Source organism: Miniopterus schreibersii (genome assembly GCF_964146895.1).
Source record: "Miniopterus schreibersii genome assembly, chromosome: 2".
Taxonomy (NCBI): Eukaryota; Metazoa; Chordata; class Mammalia; order Chiroptera; family Miniopteridae; genus Miniopterus; species Miniopterus schreibersii.
The window spans coordinates 34178743-34198696 of NC_138102.1; the positions used below are offsets into that span (position 1 = coordinate 34178743).

Consider the following 19954-nt stretch of genomic DNA (forward strand, 5'->3'; position numbering starts at 1 on the left):
CCAACAGTCTAATTTATCTTGCATAGTAATGTATTCTTTTCCATTTAACAACTATTGTATAATTGAAAAACACTCTCTGATTATTACTTTGCTTCTTAGTAAATGGTACAATTCTTTTATACATTTTAAAAAATATTTTAACCCTGTCTCCATTACTTTTATTTTCTAGATATTCAAAAAGTTCCACCAAAGAACATGTTCAGTTAGGAAGACCTAGCACACTTTTTTCTATATTCTAAGTTGGCACATGTTTTTGTAATAAAAACTGTGCCTCGATGAATTATAAAAGATTAAGGAAATGAACAAGATTAATGGCACTTTCATTAGTTTATGTATGTGTTTCTCCTGAGAGAGCTATAGGTTCAAAATGTACTCAGAAGAAAACTGATTTCAGTAGAAAATAATGTAGGGCCAAGTTCAGGGGGCAGGATGCACCTCCTGGTGCTGTGTGTACATGCCATGACTACAAACCATGCTAAAAACATATCTAAACTTGTTTGCTCACCTTTAAATTTGCAGGTATTTGAAATTGCTGATATAGTTGATCAGATGTCACCTTGGGGCATGTTGCGAATCCCAAGGCCACTAATTATGATCCGAGCATTCCGAATTTATTTCCGATTTGAACTACCAAGGACCAGAATTACAAATATTTTAAAGTAAGCACTGCTTTTACATAAGTTAAGGGGAAAAGTTTATGATTTTTTAAAAATAAGTTTTATCTATTTTACCTATTATTTTTTCCTAGGCGATCAGGAGAACAAATATGGAGTGTTTCAATTTTCCTACTTTTCTTTCTGCTTCTTTATGGAATTTTAGGAGTTCAGATGTTTGGAACATTTACCTATCACTGTGTAGTAAATGACACAAAACCAGGGTAAGTTTATCTACCAACTGCATTTTAATTTAGGTGATTAACAAGGATGTTTTTGCAATCCTCGTCAGAAAAACTTCTGTATCTAACTTTTTAAAGTTTTTATGTACCCTACGTTCTATATTCTCTGCTTCCTCAAAATTGTTTTGTCCAATTTTTTAAGACAAGTATTCAGGATGAGCCAGACTATAAAATATAACCCTAGGGAAAGTAGTTAAGCAAGTTTAAAGTGTGCAAGTGCGCATTTTGGAATTTTTTTGTGTGGCAGGATCGAGAGTGTGCTAAAATAATTCCTTTAGAGTAAAATAAGATGTTGAGTGGAAAATAGTATAATTACGTCAAAAAACAATTGGGCAGTTTCTTAAAAGTTAAACATATACCTACCATGTATCCCATTCATTCCATTCTAAACAAATGTGGTATAGCCATAGAATGAATACTATTTAGCAGTAAGTAGTTCATGATATTGTTATAAACAAATAATTATGCTGAGTAAATGAAGCCAGGTGAAAAAACTGCATATTCTGTGATTTTAGAAAATGCAAGCTTATCTATAATGATAGAAAGGAAATCTATGGTTGCCTGCGGATAAGGGTTGGGGTAGAAAAAGGGATTATCAGGGGCACAAGCAAGTATTTGGGGTTGATCAACATGTTTATTATCTTGATTATGATTCTGAACCTATGCCAACATTTATCAAACTGTACATTTTAATACTGGGTGGGACAAAAGTAAGTTTCCATTTGTTTGTATGGAAAACAATACAACAATTAATAAGTAGTAATACAAGAATAAACTCTATTTTGTGTGCTCACAACTCTACACCTACTTTTGCCCCACCTTTACATGTAGTTTATTATATGTTCAGTACACCTTACTAAAACTCTTTGGAAATGTTTTAGTGTGAAGTAGAAATCCGATTTTCTGCATATGGTTAAGTCCACTGTCTTAGCACTATTTATTGTGTGCCATTACTCGCTGAATTTGACTCTACCTTTGTAATTTATGAATTCCCTTTCTATATTTGGGTCTGTATCTATGGCTGCTATTTTGCTTGATTGATCTATCTGACTATCTCTTCATCAATATCACTCTCTGGAACTCATCTGAATTGCAACCTGGCTTTATTCATGGGTCACATTTTCCACTCTCAGCCTTACATAGGCTCAGGCCCCTGTCTTCTGCCTCATGTGCCATTAAAATCCAAGCTCCTGGATACTGGATAATTAGCTCTCATTCATAATGTTATTTTGCCAACTCGTGTACGTCCCTCCCTCCAGTTTTTACTTCACTTTTATGTTTTGACATTTTGGAATGTGTTTTTCTTTTTTTGAGCCTAGAAATTTTTAAATGTTATCATTTATCCAGCAGCTCTAGTTGTTTGTAGTGGAAGGGGTGGAATTTAATGCGGTTCATCTTGCCAGAACTAGCACGCTGGCATCCATAGCAATTTTTTTTCTATTTTCCTCATTGCACTGTGAGGTCCTTAAGGACACGTAAGGGAAAGAGTGGAGAATATTCATTTTCTTATTGCCAGTACCTAGTATCCTAGTACAGAGTAAGTGCTTGGTAGCTATTTATTGAAGGCATGGTTGATGATATATTACATTTAGATAAATAATAATATTATGACACATTGATAAAGAAGAAATTTTAAAAAGAGAACAGAGAGAGAAAAGCAAGTTGCTAAAGGGATGAAGGCGAAATGGTTAAATTATTGAAAAACAATGTTAAAATTAGAGAAAAGCAATAGATTGGTACAATCATGGGTGGGAAAGTTGAAGGAAGTGTAAGGGAGGTGACTGTGTGGGGAGCAGAAGAGACAAACAAGTGAACAAAACCTGTGGGCAGGTTTTTGTGTGTGTGTGTGGGGGTGGGGGTTAAGTATATGTAAGCTGTAGAATATGTCTAGATTGTTCCATGAATGAGTATGAAGATGGAAAAGATGTTGTATGGGTGAGAGACAATAGATATAAGGGTGAAGAACAGAGAAGGCTTCTGGATAAGAAGCGACTGTGTTACAGCAGCAGTGAGTACAGAGGCTGGTTTAAAGTTACCATTTCATTGAAAATTAAGCCAGAGTGCAAGGATTCTAAAACCTGTTAACACAGCCAGAAGACCTGGTATCATGCTGGCAAGCTACACTTTGACACATAAAATATAATACCAGTTGGGAAGACACACGAGTGCCTTCTGAACTCACAGGCCTTGAATCACTTCAGTTAAGTACTGTTCACCAGCTCCATACTATACTCAGTATGAAGAAATAAATGTCTTTGAAAAAAACATTAAAAGACCTTTTGTATTCTGAATATTAGCTCCAGTTCATTACTTTGTCCTAAAAATGGAGTTCCCTTTGAAAAATTACATAAATGTTGGCAGAATTCTCAGTTACTCGAGACATAGCAGCTATGAGGGAATGTCTGTATTTTCTCTCTCTTATTTATAAAATCTGCCCAATAGCATGATGTACAGACACATATATTTTGCCTTCTCTTTATGTGATTCTTAGTTTACTATTTGAGGAGAAAATGCATAACTAGCCACATGGCAGTAATGTTGCTCATAAAAAAAATTCATAAGTTTGATGGTTTATTTTGAGGACCAATCATTTATACCATTTTTCTTCATTTTCAGTTCAGTAGTAGCTGAGTTTTGAAGCCCCACACATACACAGAAAAATTGTTGATAGCATTTCACCATTATTTCTAGCCCAGACATTAATTTACCTATTTTTATAGAGAGGGAGAGAGAGAGATAGAAACATCAATGATGAGAGTCATTGATCGGCTGCCTCCTGCAGGCCCCTACTGGGGATCAAGCCCACAACCCAGGCATGTGCCCTGACCGGGAATCAAACCTCGATCTCCTGGATCCTATGTCGATGCTCAACCGCTGAGCCACACAGGCCAGGCTTAATGTACCTATTTTTAACACTAAAAAAATGTCTAAAGTCAAAATGAAATGCATACAAATCCCAATTAAACATTTTTCAACATTTTTGTTTCCTTCTGTTACTTCTTGACTGGGAATTTCTCGTAAACATCCCTGAGTCAGATGTTACACTACAGTGTGAGGATGGCTCTGTGTCCAGCTATCAGTGTTGCCTGTGGTTTCATGACCTCATTTCTCGCAATAGTTGTCCTTTAACAATTGTTCCATTTTCTGCTTAATTGACTTGCATGCACTGCACCCAGATATCAGAAGAGTTTTCAGGCAGAGAGATGTCTATTCAGAAACCTATAAATCCTGGTTTTCATGGCTCACTTCTGGAATTGATTAATCTGTAAGGCAGACAAGATGAGTAAAGAAACAACTCAATACACATGGTCGTGCTTTTAAATGGAGCCGATTTCTTTTAAAGCAGATAGAAGGGAATCTTAGCTATGTCCTCAATAGCATTACTAGTAAAGCTTTAGATTCTTCTTTGATAATGAGTGGTAACCTAGGGAAATCATGGGACAAGTAAAGCAGTTCATAAGCTAAAGAAAGCTGTGAAGAGCAATGTCCTGTGGTAGAAACATGTATGCAAAATGCCAAATGTGATGGCAGAAATGTCCCTGAAGCTTGAAGAGGAAAGTGTAAATCTGAGCTGGTAGGTGAAATAGAAAATATGAGGACTTGCCTGACCCCTCATTATTATCACGCCTTGGAAAGGAGAGAGATTTATTAATAGCTGAGTATCAAATAATAATGTCTTATTCCCAGCAGTGAGATGAGAAAATCTTTAAGGTAAGTAAACGTTTACTATATAAAAGTATATAAAGTGTACTTTAATACTTTTAGTGTAGTATAGTACATAAAATGTTACTATACAGAGAGCAGGATTCAACCAGAAGTTCAGGTAAGTATTTGTGATGGCTGGACCATGAACTGTAAGACCCAAAGGTACGGGACCGTACATCACAGATGCTCAGAGCAATCCTGGTCTATCCCTGTGGTCTCAGAGTAATTACTAATAGTTTCCTTTTTCAGCTCAGGAGAGTCTCAGTGTAGACAAAACATTCTATGATCACCCTGCCCAGAGATGGCTTATAGGGCTTGTTGTTATTTTATAAAATCGCTAAGACTTAGGCTAGAGACAATATAAAGTTGGTCCTTTGGCAGTTTTCTATTTCTGGTCCAAATAAAATTTATATTTACTCTAAGATAATTGGAAAATAAATTATTGTCTTATACATTCTGTTTACAGAATAATGAGTTTTTTCATGGAAAGGTCAAAACAATTAGAAACAGTGGAACTTACTTAGAATATTAAATTTTGATTAATGAACATTATCAAGAAATAATTTTGTAAAATTGTAAGTGCCTCAAATTCATGCAAAGATCTGTGAAATCTTGCTCTATATTTAAACTTCCTTTGAAAGGTGAAGAGCGACTGCTACATTTAACTTCCAGGATTCATGCAGAGAGGTCTGCCAAGTGGGAGACATAAGAGCAAGTTTGGATAAATTCATGTTGGAAACATTTTCTTTAAAATATTTATGTAAGAAATGAAAGTACTCTGGTGAGGCATGTAGATTTCTAACTAAATTAGTAGCAACATTTGTGGAGGACCTATTATATCTCAAATATTTTGCTTACATAACTGTTTTTTAAAACAGCCTGAAAGGAATTATTTCTCCCATTTTTCATATGGGGACACAGTCCCGAAGAGGTTAAATTACCTGTCTATGTGATGAGAAAGTTGGGATCTGAACTCATATTTGATTTCTGAGTCCATGTTTCTTCCACCATTTGAGCAATTTCTGCAATAATCTAATCCCAAATTTATAAACCTATATACACATTCAGATCAACATGCATACACATAAACTTTTCATAATATGTGCCATAGAGAAATTAATATGCATGCTACATCTGGTTTCTATCCCTATGTAGGTGTGATATTCCAGGGCATTCAATCTCATCTGAATCTATGAAACAGTGATATGTAATATATTTATATTACTCCATATATCTTTCTAAAAGCTGTGCATATCCATCTCAAATATGTGGACTACCTGAGTTACCAGTTAAATCAACCTTTCAGTGTGATAATTTAAAAAAATTAAACATAAGTAAATATTTCAGAGTAATCCAAATTCCCATATGAAAATTAATAGCAGCTTGATTTCCATCAAAATAGCCAAAACATTTGTCTTCAGTATAATAAAACAAAACCCTACAGTTTGAAAAAGGCTCTAAAGGTGATTTTTTTGATTAATTATAATATAACACTTCTTTGATCTTATGTTCACTTCTACAAAAGAATAGTGTAATAAGATAGGTCATAAGTCTCTCATTTATTATAAGTGGTAAGTAACCTTTATTGAACAATTGGTATAGGTTATTTTCTTATGTAATGTTCATAAAAACCTGATAATTTATGTTTTCTTTTTACACTCTTATCTTACAGCCAAGGTAATTGAAACTCAATAAGGTTAAATTAGATGTCCAAGATCAAACAGCTTATAAGTGGCAAAAGCAGAATTTAAGCCCAGTTCTCTATGACACCATTTTCTAGGCTTTTAGATATTCAGTTGTAATTTGGTGAAAATATATGAAGTGATCTTCAACACATGTATTCAAAATATTTGAATAAAATGTTCAGTTACAAGGAGCACATGGTTAGGAGACAAGTTCTGAATGGGGCATATGAGCAAGTGGTTAAAGTTGCTTATTTGAGGCCTGACTTCTGACACTATGTACTGGAACTTCTGAACCTACGTTGTGAATGTGCAATGAGGAGCCCTGCCAATTCAGCCCCTCAAGATAGTGTTTACTGCAGTTGTCCCTGTAGAAATCATGTGCAATATGGTTTTGATATCTCAGGCTCAACTGGACCAGCCTGCCCCGCCCCTCGCCCCTTCATAGAAGCCACAGTGACATTCAATAACTGTAGCAGCACTAGCAGCACATTTTAAGAATTCATTTCTAGGATGAGATCTCCTTGTGAGAGAAAGTCACCTGGGGAACTTGGTAAATATGCAGACATTAAGCCCCACCTATGGATTTGTATTTATACGGCTGAGTTTGTCAGAATAAACTCAGATAAATCTTCAGAGAAATGTTAAGCTTTTAGCTAGCTGTTGCAGCTCTACCTGGGGGTGACTTGAGTTTGCTCTTCCCTTAAGACTATTTTCCTAGAACTGTCTAAGGAGCACTAAAGGTAGTTAGAGTCCTTTGTCATTCTCACAAAGAAGCAGGTTGTTCATGTGTTCTGGGAACTGCAGGGCAATCATCTCAGTTATATTCATTCAGTGACTCACATATTTTTAGGTCTCGTGATTGGATTGGGTAAGTGCACTTCGTGGTTGAAAACTTCTGGGGACAGGAGATTTGGCACTTTCTAGGTTCTTCCCTGGCCTTCACTTTTTTCAGCCTTTTATTCTTTTTATTTTATTTTTCAATTACAGTTTACATTGAATATTATTTTGTGTTAGTTTCAGGTGTACAACTTAAATAAACAAAATTGAAACAGACTCAGATACAGAGAATACACTGATGGCTGCTAGAGGGGAGGGAGACGGGGGGGGGGGGAAGATGAAGAAATTAAGAAGTACAAATTGGTAGCTCCAAATTAGTCATGGGGATGTAAAGGACAACAAAGGAAATATAGTTGGTAATATTGTAATAACTATGTATGGTGCCAGGTGGGTACTGGAAATATTTGTAAAGCACGTGATTGTCTGGCCTTCACTTTTAATGTAGCTACATGTTCTTACTATTGTGGAGCCCATGGCTTCGTCTGACCATCCCCAAAGGATGGAAGTCTGTTGGGGTGGGAAAAATTGCTGCTCTTCAGCCGTACACTCAGCCAAACCACATCCGAAAGCACAAATATATTTTGAGCTCTTAATATGTATGAAGCACTTTATATTCATAATTGCTAATTCATAAAGTGATCTCATACATTGGGTATTCTGATCCTCATGAGAGAGGAAAAGAAGTAGCTCCTTGCCACACATTAATTAATTGGTGAAATCACCAACTAAAGTCCTGTGTGCTTGGCCTCATATTCTGGTGGCTAGTTTCCATCATACCAACTTGCTCCTTATAGGTAATTCCTCACCCTGGATCTTCTAGTTCCTGAAGCAAAAAGGGAAGAGTTATTGCTTGAGAAGCTCTTGGCCTAGATTTGAAATGTCAAGGGTAATAATTTGTATTAAAACCTCAAAACAGTCCAGTCTGTGGCTCAGTGGTTGAGCGTCAACCTATGAACCAAGAGGTCACTGGTTCAATTTCCAGTCAGAGCACATGCCTGGGTTGTGGGCTGGATCCCCAAGTCGGGGGCATGCAGGCACCCCTTAGATGTTTCTCTCTATATATCCCTCTCTCTTCCTCTTTCTCTAAAAAATCAATAAAAACATTTTAAAAAAACACAATAAGCCCAGCCAGGCGTGGCTCAGGGGTTGACCGTCGACCTAGGATCCAGGCAATCGGGGTTCGATTCCCGGTCAGGGCACATGCCCGGGTTGCGGGCTCAATCAATGACTGTCATCATTGATGTTTCTATCTCTCTCTCTCCCTCTCTTTTCCTCTCTCTGAAATCAATAAAGATATATTTAAAAAAAAAAAAAACACACAAAAAAAACCCCACAACAACAAAACCTCAAAACAGTTTTCACATTTTCATTTTGGAGCTGATTAGTGTTTCCTCTGTGTCCTGATAGTTTACTTTTCTAATACTCTCCTTGAATACATTCTTTGTCTCATCCTGCCTCAGATGCCAGTCTTCTGGCTCCTGTCACACAGGTTGTCCCTTATCTAGTGATAAACTAGTGAGTATTACAGTTAAGGAAGTAAACTTGGGGAAAATATGTAATTAAAAAACTGTACAGCTATAACAAAGTGAAATGACTACTTAAAATACCTTTAAAAAATAAAATAGCATATTCTTTCAAAATTTGGCTCATGGCTTTGCCTATCTAGCCATGCGGGAAAGGATGAGAAAAGGGAAAAATCATATTAAAATATTCTCTGTTTAACAGTAAGGAGAAATTTACTTCCTAATTTCTTAGAAAATGTGCCAGATTCACTTGTTTATAAAAAGAGGTGTGATGTCAATATTAGTTTCTGCCTCAGACTATTTATCTTGTCTTGACTCTAAAAGTCCAGGCAGAGTAATTAAAAGTTTTCAAAAATCAATAAATAGTTTCATCTCTGCAAATTCCAGGGCGGGATTAGTTTCCTAAAGCACCCTGCATTAGAATTAGCTAAGTTACAGGAGTGTTTAATTAATCCTGAGAGGGGAGGCCAAATAGGAGTGAAAACGATGATTCTCTGGAATAAACCTGAAAGGTAGGTAAGAGCTGGAGCAAGCTGACGTCCAGCGGGTGCAATGAGAGGGACAGTTCTGCCCACCACTGGCACAGGCTCGCTGCAGCCAGAGGGATCAAAGGCCATATTCACCGTTTTCCCAGGTGTGAAAACTGTGTGCGTCCTTGCCTTTTCCCCAAATATCCAGATCTCTGTAGTTTAAAAAGGGTTTGGTATGGTAATAACTGCTTGTTTGCAACCCCTGAGAAAAGGCTGTGAATAGCTACAGCCACCAATGAAAGAGTAAAAATGTTTTTTCTCTCTCTCTGCCCCTCTCTTTCTCTGTCTCCTGTGCACGCCCACCCAGGCTTTGACATTTCCACTTTCCAGAATGCTGTTGTGCATCCAGAATGCTGTTGTTCCAGAACCAGTGTCTGCTGATCCTTTAATAGTCACTTCAAGCATCAGCCCTACTGGAAGGTTTTCCCAGTATGACTCACATTTACCACCGGTAGTCACATGTAGTGTTTCTACTTTATGCTTTTTAACACCATGAGCCTAGAGATAGGTTTTAAAGCATTCATCTCGCTCTCCTGTGGGCATTACTTGTCTACTCTCTCTCTCACACTAGGCAGTAAAGTTTCTGAATTTGAAATATCTTCTTAGTCATCTCCATTCCTAGCATGTTGTTTGGCATAGAACAGACCTGTCAAAAATAATTATTTTGAGTAAATGACCAGACAAGTGAAAAATGGGAAAAACAACTTCTGAAAAGGGCTGAGTGATAATAAGTGTAGTTATGTTCAAAGGTGCCAATAATTACAAAAGGTCAACACTAAATGCGTTGCAATAAGCAGTGACATTATTTTGCTATCAGTAGAGAAAGATGACGCCATGAGTAACACAGAGAATTCAAACATAACTTCCTGAGCTATGGCATTGGACTTTGGTGAGTCTCATGGGTAGATGAGGAAAGAACACCATGGGGCACGTGGTTGCACTCGAATCATTTACCTTTTCTTTTATATGAATGTGTTATGAGGTCATTCTGGGCATTGTTTTTTATTTTTTTAAATATATCTTTATTGATCTGAGAGAGAGGAAGCGAGAGGGAGAAAGAGAGATAGAAACATCAATGATGAGAGGGTCGTTGATCGGCTGCCCAGCCTGCAACTGGGGCATGTGCTCTGACCGGGTATCGAACCCCGATCGCCTGGATCCTAGGTCTACGCTCCACCGCTGAGCCACGCCCGGCGGGTCTGGGCATTGTTTTTTAAATGGCTGCGCAAATGGGTGAAGTGAATTGCCCGAGGTAATTAAGCTTGTTAATCACTGAGGTGAGATGATACTCCTTGTGTTCCACACTGGTCAATGCCCTGTGCCATCGGGAATAATAATTAACTTAAAACCATAAGGCTCTAAAACACTGAGAAATTGTTTGGGCCTGTTATTATACAATTTTAGCAGCAAGCTGAGAATATGTTTTCTTAGATATCAAACTTCTACATGTGTTACTTGTAAATAGATAATTGGTTAAGAATTTAACAAAACATGTCAGACAGATAATTAAAGCCTTTTGAAAAACAATGAACTGCTCCGAGGGGTTCCAGTACTTGTTTTGAAACATCAAAACTACTAAAGCCAGAAATTCTTTTAAAAATTGGAAAACTATGCCTATTTTTAGATACCACAAGAAAAAAAAATGTGTAAAAACACCTGGATCCAATTGTTGAAGAGTTTCTCCTATAGTTAATTAATTCACCATAGATTTAAATAATGGTGAAAAGACATTCATTCAATTACTCATAAAATAATTATTAACCATTTACTACGTATTAGTCAGGGTTCTTTACAGAAACAGAACCAATCGGGTATACATATAGAGTGAAAGAGATTTATTTTAAGGAATTGGCTCATGAAATTGTGGGGCTACCAAGACCAAACTCCAGAGCAGGCCAGCAAGCTGGAAATTCCAGCAGGAGTGATATTGCAGTCATGAGTCCAGAGGCAGTCTGGAGATAGAATTCTTTCCTTTTTGCAGGACTTCAATCTTTTTCCCCTTGAGGCTTTCAATTAATAGGATGAGACCTATTCACATTATGAAGGGTAATCTGCTTTACTCAAATTCTACTAACTTAAATGTTAATCAAATCTAAAAAAATACCTTCACAGCAACCTCTAGATTAGTGTTTTACCAAACAACTGTGCACCACAGTCTAGCTAAGTTCACACATAAATTTAACCATCAAAGACTATGAGTCAGGGACTTTATGGAATTGGAGGTTAGATCCAATGAATAAGTGACCACACATACATGAATTACACATGTCCCAGGTGCCAGAAATGAAAAGTTGAATACTTTGAGAAGTTACAGCAGGAAACCCTAACCCAGTCTGAGGGACTTAGGGTGACATTTAGGCTGAGAAAGTGATATTCCTGCTGGGCCTGAAGACTAAAACATGGAGTTAACCAAGAGATGATAGGAGGTGAGATTTCCAAGCAAAGGGAAAGGCCTTGAAGCAGAACTAGCACACCAGAGCTGGGAGGCGGCCAACATTGTTGGACACTAGGACACTTGAGGAAGAAGAGGAGCGAGATCATTCAGTGTATTGTAGATCATGTTAAAGATTTGCCACCTACAGAATTAATGTTAGACAGTGATCATTCTTGGTCAAGGGCACATACCTGGGTTGCAGGTTCTATCCTGGCCCCAGCTGGGCACGTGCCAGAGGCAACCAATATGTCTCTCTTGCATTGATGTTTCTATCTCTCTCTTTCCCCCACCTTTCTTCCCTCTCTTCCACTCTCTCTAAAAATCAATGGAAAAAATATCCTTGGGTGAGAGTGAGGATTAAAAAACAAACAAAATACTAAAAATTTTCTAATTGGATGTAGCACATAGAAATAAACAAAAGCAATTCCAGTGAATTGGAGGCCACGAAAATGGGCTGAAAAGTTAAATTAGGGAGATTACAAGTAGATAGTTTTTTCAAGCATTCTGCATTCAAGAAATGCAAGTCTTGAAACCCACTTAAACATTAATGGATATTTATTATGACTGGGAGAATCATTGTCTATATAAAGATTTGACTGGTTGGAATAAGAATTCTACTCCCCTAATTCCAGAGAGCTTCTTGTTTTATCATGAATATCTGAGGAGAAATGAGCAAAGGAATAATTAACATCAACAAATAAAAATAAAATCTGGAAGATTCCTTGTTAACTGAGAAAATAAAACTAAGATAAATAATATATATTCTGAAACTCTTAATGGCCATTTCCATTTTTTAAAAGGGTTATTATTATGTGGTTTTACGTACATGTGTTCCAGAGCAATTAATCATCTAATAAATGTGCCTCTAAGAAGCATTTGCTAATAGCTTGATGTTGGCAAAAATAATGTGTTTCACATCTGCTGCCTCTGGAGCCCAAAGATTTCAAAATAATATCTGTGCTGGAGAAGACTGTGCTTAAAAAGAGAATTGCTGTTAATATTAAGGGGAAAATGGAGTCGAAAGGGAAAATACTCTAATATTCATAAATTAATTAAATCATAATCATGATAGTTGACAATTATTGAGTGATGAATTTATTCCCAGCAATATTCTGAGAGTTGTGCATGAGCTCCTTGTACATTAGCCCATTAAATCATTAAAACACCCCTGCAACCCAGGCTGATATGGCTCAGTTGGTTGGAGCATCACCCCATACACCAAAAAGTGGTGGGTTTGATCCCCAGTTGGTCTGATTCTGGAAACAACCAATCGATGTTTCTCACATTGATGTCTCTCTCTCTGAAAATTGATGAAAGCATGTCCTCGAGTGTAGATTAAAAAAACAAAACAAAAAATACCCCTACAAAATAGGGACAGTTGTGGAAACTAAGGCAGTACACAGCAGGGCTGCGGTCTTAATCTAGGCAGTTTACCAATATCTAACTGCCAATAACAATAGGTAACACCTAGCACTTATTGTCTACCCAGTACTTTACAGATATAAAGCATTACATAGCCTTATGAGGGAGACATTTTCTGCCATCTCACAGATGAGACAACTGAGGCGCAGATAGGTGAAGTCACACATGTAACAAAGTTGCTGAACTAGAATTCACACAGCACAGAGCTCCGAAGTCCAATTTCCTATCCAAATAGCTGAAAGATGATTTTTTTGGAAACTTTTTCATGTGGACAGTGTTTTCTCTGACATTGTGCCTGTTGGCCTTTTAAAGTACTGGCAATGAAAAAAAAATATTAATTTTGATGGGCTACTAAAATTTTCCCCCTCTGAACTTCACCTCTCCTTCCTCAAGAATAAAGAAAGTATTGGGTGATCTATAAAATTTCTTTGAGCTGTATAATTCTGTAAACAAAATGCTTTCAGTATCACATGTAAAAATTCATTCTATTCTTTTGACAAGTATTTATTGTTGTGTTTTTACATGCCAAGATTTATGCTTCATTTCCTTGTTGTAATGATTAATAGTTATTTATAATAAGCCTTTATGACTTCTCTCTTTTGTGAGTCCCCTACTGAATTTCTATACGGCTGTGTTCTGAGTGCATTACTTGGTGTATTTTTTCTTAATCCTCATGCAAACTTCCCTTTTAATTATGATGACTTTCCTATTTTACCTGTGAAGAAACTGAGCTTGGGCAAGGTTAGAACTTTAATCAGGTCACACAACCAGTAAATGGCAGAGCTTGGGGTCAAATCCAGAAGCCTTATTCTGAAACTCTGAAGTCCCGTCTCCACACCACTTGACTCTCATGTGCGAGGTGTGGGTACCACACCAGAAACACAGAGCCAGATTAGACTTCAGTGAAAATGGATCATTTGGCCTACATGTAGAAGTGAGGAAAATAAGTGACTTGTCTGCCGAAAGTCATATCTTTCTGACAAAACAAAGTTGTAATTTCCACTATTAGAGCCTTCTCTTTGGGTTGTGCATGTGGAGTCCAAAGGAGCAGCTTAAAATGTGACTAGAGGGAAGAGTAATTTAAACACTTATTCCCTGAGATGTGTAGACATGTTTTCTCTCTTGCAGCTAACAGAATCCAGAAGGAATGAGCACAGGGGTATCTGAGAGGTGGGCAAGGCTTTTAGAGCTTTGTTTATGACTGAGACAGAACTGGGCAGTGTATCACCAGGCATCTTGGGTGTGTGTGTGTGTGTGTGTGTGTGTGTGTGTGTGTGTGTGTTTCTGTGAGAGAGACACTGAATATGTGTATGTGTGGTGGCCTCAAGCAACTAAGGGATAGTACAGAGTTATGTGTCAGACTCTAGGGAAAGCCTGTTACAGCAGCTAATTGAATATAAGGAGGTATTAAAGAAGAAAAATATAACCCAACAAGTCTGTCTCAATTTGGCCATAAAGTGAGGGAACTGAGACTATCCTAAGGTAGCTCCCTATTTAGGAAATGTCTAGAAACAGTGATGTAGTGGGAAATGACCTATAATAAAATCGGAGGTTTAGAAGGCTTATGATATCATCTAACCTAAATTTGGCCTTTACACAGTCCATGTGAATTGCCTCAAATAGCAGCCATTAGGGGCCCATTTTTAAGGTCAGCTCAGAATTAGATTCCACAGTCAGTATCCCAGTGATTACCTGTACCCTCTACCAGGAAAGCCAAGAAATCCTTCTACATCAACTTAATCTCCTGCTGATCTTCCACCAAGATAAAAAGGGGTTATTATCACCATCCACCTTAAAAAAAACTTACTATTCCTGGAACTATCACTAAATCACCCCATAATCTCTCTCTTTCCAAAGTGATACCTTTAGTTCCTTCATCCTCATCTTATTTGTTTGGTTTCCTTTCCAAAATTTACATCTGCCGACACAGCCTAAGGCCAAGTGTCATTTATGAGACTCGTAGTATTTGTGCCATATGACAAATGATTGCCATTTAAAATTGTTTAGAAGTTTATGTCCATGGTAGGGTGAGGATTTTGTGAATAACAAAGAATCCCCAGATAAATTAACATTTCTTGAAAAATCTATAGGAAAATTCCTTCCTTTGCTTATCTGGGTCTTGATTTTAAAGACAAAAATATATAATGGTAATGATATTCTTACAAAGGCCTATTGTGGGAATGAATCAGGTATAATTTGAGAATGTTTAATATGTCAAAAATGTGAATACCATTTATGAATCATGAATCTAAAATCTGTGTCCCTATATATAGCAGTTATTAATGAGGAGTGATTACTTTATTCATTGTAATCATCATTTACCACTGCTGGAATTGTCTAACCCTTTCATGTGTTGTTCACAGAAATGTGACCTGGAATAGTTTAGCTATTCCAGATACTCACTGCTCACCAGAGCTAGAAGAAGGCTACCAGTGCCCACCCGGATTTAAATGCATGGACCTCGAAGATCTGGGACTTAGCAGGCAAGAGCTGGGCTACAGTGGCTTTAATGAGATAGGTCTGTCTTACTGGTAAAACACATTTTCAGTTTCTATTTTATAATGTTATGAATTGGAGAGAATAGTTGTATAATTGATATTTCATGTTAAGACTGCTTATTGTATCTAAAAAACAACTGCAAGTTTTAATTATGTGACTGAATTGTAATATATTCTACCGTACAGTCTATAACATACAGTCTGTGTTTATGTATAGTCAGCAGTAGTCAACAGTGTCTGTAGAGAGTTAAATATCTCTCATTTTAGACTATTCTGACTCTTAATTATAGCATTTAAAAGTATTTTATTGTCGAGCAAAGTTTAAGTAAGCATTATTGCCTCAAAGATAAACAAGATATGGTTTTCTTTTGCATTTTAACTATACCCAAGTGGTCAAGGTAAGTCTTAAATAACTGGAATAACAGGCACTGATGAGTGCATGAGAGCTGAAAAGGAATCCTGGAACAGAAGACAGCTAATCAAATGCTTAATGAATATACATCAACTAGTTACTATACAATTGGTATATGAGAAATGCTTGTGTGTGAATATGATGTGCTTAAACATATAGATTTATTTGTGGCTTGTCCTGTTAAGCCCTGAAATGTACCATTTACACACAGCAATGAAGGAACTTAGTAGCTGCCATTTAGTTGATATCATTGCATTTATTACAATTCCATGCAAATTGCACATATTCCTTTATTGAAGAAGAAAACCATGGAACTCCAATAACAATTATTTTATGCTTCCAGAATCTGTCTCAGTCAACTCGGGCTGCCATAACAAAATGCCATAGACTGGGTGTACTAAACAACAAAAATTTCTTTCTCTCCAGTCTGGAGGCTGGAAGCCGGAGATCAGGGTGCCAGCATGGCTGGGTTCTGGTGAGGCATCCTCCCCTCCCTAGTTTGCAGATGGCTGTCTTTTTGTGGTGTTCTTACATGGATGGGGTGGGAGCTGGAGAAAGATAGAGAGAAAGCTCTCTGGTCTCTTTTTATAAGGGCACTAATCTCATCATGAGAACCACACCCTTATGACATTGTCTAAACAAGGTCACCTCGAAAAAGACCAAACCTCCTAATACCTTCACTTTGGGGGTGAGGGCCTCAATATGGGATTTGGTGGGGAGGCACAAGCATTTAGTCCATAACATAATTATTATCAGAATCCTTTGAAAATAATAACAGTTTTTTCTTAAAGTTTCAAGGCCCGGGTATATTTAAGGGAGTTCTAGACACTTTTACCCAGGGCCTAAAAGAAAAACCTTTCAATGTATAACAGGATAGTGGTTGTGCTCTTTTAGAAGCCAAAACAATTTCCTGACTTTTGATGTGGCTTCACATCTCCATGGCCTGCTGGACGATGGTGGATTTCACTCATAGTCAGGAAAGAGAGCATTAGCCCCTGTCAACTCTGTATGGCAACTGCTACAAACCTTCACACATCACAAAAAGCGGCTATAAATCCTATTCCAACCTTGGCCTTCAGTTAGAGCAGCCCCTGGATGGTGCTGTGCAGGATGGCTTAATGAAGTCTGGGCTGAGTACTGGAATTTGAGAAAGACTATGTGAAGGTCTTGCAATAATTAAGGAGTACTTTCTTGATATGTGAATTAAGCCACAAGACTAAAGCCTTTGGACAGAATATAATACTGAACTTGGGCTGAAAAACACAAATGGTTGGTACTTATCTAAAAAATGAAGTTTGTAAATAACATCCTTAAATTTTAATTCTTATATTTTAATATGCCTTCATAGTGGATTTCCAGCATTGTTGTCAGACCTCTCTTGGCCAGTGATACAGTTTCCTATTTCACAAAAATTTAGAAATCAGAAGCATTTCAATTTGTTGTATGCTCTTAAACTTATCAGCTTTGGAACCAGTCTTACATCCTTCCCCATCTCAAAAGTACAGAGGCCTCTTACGGATTATACTAATGCCTCTCAGGGATGAGCAGGAAATCACAGGTGTGGTATGGGACATGAGATATATAGATTTGGCAAATTGTGTGGAACAAGCTGCAGGAGTCCTAACAGCTGGGACACAACTCAAGTGCATGGCTTGTCAGAGCCTGCAGCTCTTTCTCTCAGGGACTAACCGAATGTCCCCATCTCTTGTATGGAGAGTGGCCAGCATTCAGGTGTTAGGCTGCCCTTTCACAAGAATCACTCAATCCTTTAAAATCAAATCCCACCCTGACCATTTAAAATGCAGCCTAAACTCAAAATTCTGCATTATATATAAATCGATTCATCTTTCATTCTTCACTGTGACTTATACTGGCTTCAACTAATGCAGGCTACAATCTCTTTTTAAGAGAGAAAGTCTACTTATAAAGTGCATTGGCTTGAGCAGCCAGTTCTAGGAGGGGATTGCACTGGGGGCTCTAGGCCCCCACTAAGGCAATAATCTTACTGTAGCTGTACTGTTTATTTGCACATATCTCTTTCAAGGTTTAAGCTCCTTCAAAACAGGAAGCACATATTTTCATCTTCATGTCTCCAGGGCCCAGGGCAATGCCTGGCTCATCGGGAGCCCCTCTCTAAATATTTACTAATGGACCGGACAAAGTATATGCCCTTTTTAAAATTTGCTGGTAACCAGTCCTATTTGTGTTAGGATATAAAGCCATACTAGAGAATGAAGTTGTTTTCTCGTTGCTCTTTCCTCTGAATTTGTCTGCTTTTGTTGGCACTTTTCACTGTTCCTCATAACTGCCCTTTCTATAAAAGCTTAATTTGGTTCCTTTGCTTTTTTTTCTCAAAGGATGATTGAATTCAATATCATTGTATGACTAATGTTAGATAATGAAATGTTGATTTTGTACTAGCATCAAAAAATTTAAAAATAGTCACTAAAGTTTACATTGAAATTGATAACTACTTCCTGATATTTTGTATCTATGTAGATACACAAACTAGTATTTTAGGAGATTTTTAAAGTTCTTATGAGAACAAAAGATAGTGTTTTCCTCAAAATGAGGGAGAGAAATTATTTTATTAGACACATGTGTTCAATTAAGAAGAAAACTCAAAAAGTAACCTTGCAAAGCTTAGTTGTTTTCTTAATTTTGTAGTAGAAGGTTAGCATCATTCACTCATGGTAAGATGCTGGTGGGGAAGGCAGCTATCCAAACATATGTGAGATGCTAGTTAGGAAAAAAAAGCAACATCAGTTCTATTGGGTGCAGGAAGGAAATTGCAGCAAACACCATTAAACTGGCAATTTACTTGTCATGGTATTTCAAAAGAAGGTAAGAAATTGGGTACAGAAGATGCGTACAAAACTCTTCAGATGGTGGTTTGAACTCTCCATTCATTGAACAGTCAAATAAAAAACAAAACATGTTCTGTTTGATAGAAGAACCCAATGAATGTCATTTAATGATAAAATCCTCCCCCCAGGAAGTCACTTAGGAACTAAGTAGATATCAGGCATATTGTTTTGTTATTGGTCATCTGAATCATAAAAACAAAGATAAAAACCCAATTTTTAAAAATCCATAATAAACTAAACCTGATTGAAACAATTTATATCAGATAAAGGAAGCACATAAGCAAGGCCAACCTATAAATAGGACATTCTGAAAATAACTAATAGAAAAGACACTTAAATTATACACGCCTTTATTGCAAATGGACTGTACATAGTGCGCTATTTTCCCTATTCTTTATATTCAATAATCAAAGATAAAGCCAGGAAATAACAAACGCTGTGTTCTTGTGGTGACAAATTGTCCAATAGACAGTCTTTATTATTGTAATTACTATCATTACTTATGAGAACTACTGCTGCCATTTTTCGATTGCTCATTATGTATCTGGCACCAGGCAAAAGGTTTTCCATCCATTGTGTTTTCATCCTCAAAATAAAGCCATAAGGTGCCATTATCCTCAATTGATAAGCGAGGAGAATGAGAGGAGAAAATTGGTTTGCCCAAAGCTACACACTGGCCACAGCTGGAACCAAGGCTTGCTGCCTGTGTGCTGAGGTTGAAGCCCAGGTTCTCAGCTACAAACTCAGGCCTGTCTACGAAGTCAGTTGGTCACAAGTGACTGCCATTCCTTGTGGCTTGTCAGGACAGCTGGTCCATTATAGAGTCTCATTAGGATAGAGGAGGAGACATGTCCCCCAACATAGTGATCTACCAGATGTCTTGCCTTCTCCTTTCGTCCCCAAGTCTCTAGAACAGAGGAATGAGTGCAAAGAGTGGTATCTGCTGCAAACTGAGGGCCACTCAGGGCCCTTCAGTCTAGCCCTTCACAGGGAGAGCTGATGCATTAAATATGTTAGTTGTACGTAAGAATCTCAATTTAAAAAATACCTGGGAGGCAATGAAGTTTTATAGTATACTTTATGGAGCTGTGGACATTTGCCCAAAGATTAGAGACAGTGGCAGCAAAAATGATAAATATGCTTTTG

General features: G+C 37.4%; 1 protein-coding gene across 1 annotated transcript in view; it reads left to right on the top strand.

Annotated features, from left to right (window-relative positions):
- NALCN (sodium leak channel, non-selective) overlaps positions 1-19954 on the top strand; it is a 273012-nt gene that overhangs the window by 30278 nt on the left and 222780 nt on the right. Inside the window, exons 5-7 of the mRNA XM_081127411.1 lie at positions 520-659; positions 749-877; positions 15395-15549. Of these exons, the coding sequence (XP_080983537.1) occupies positions 520-659; positions 749-877; positions 15395-15549 (424 nt within the window). The remainder of the gene's footprint in view (positions 1-519; positions 660-748; positions 878-15394; positions 15550-19954) is intronic.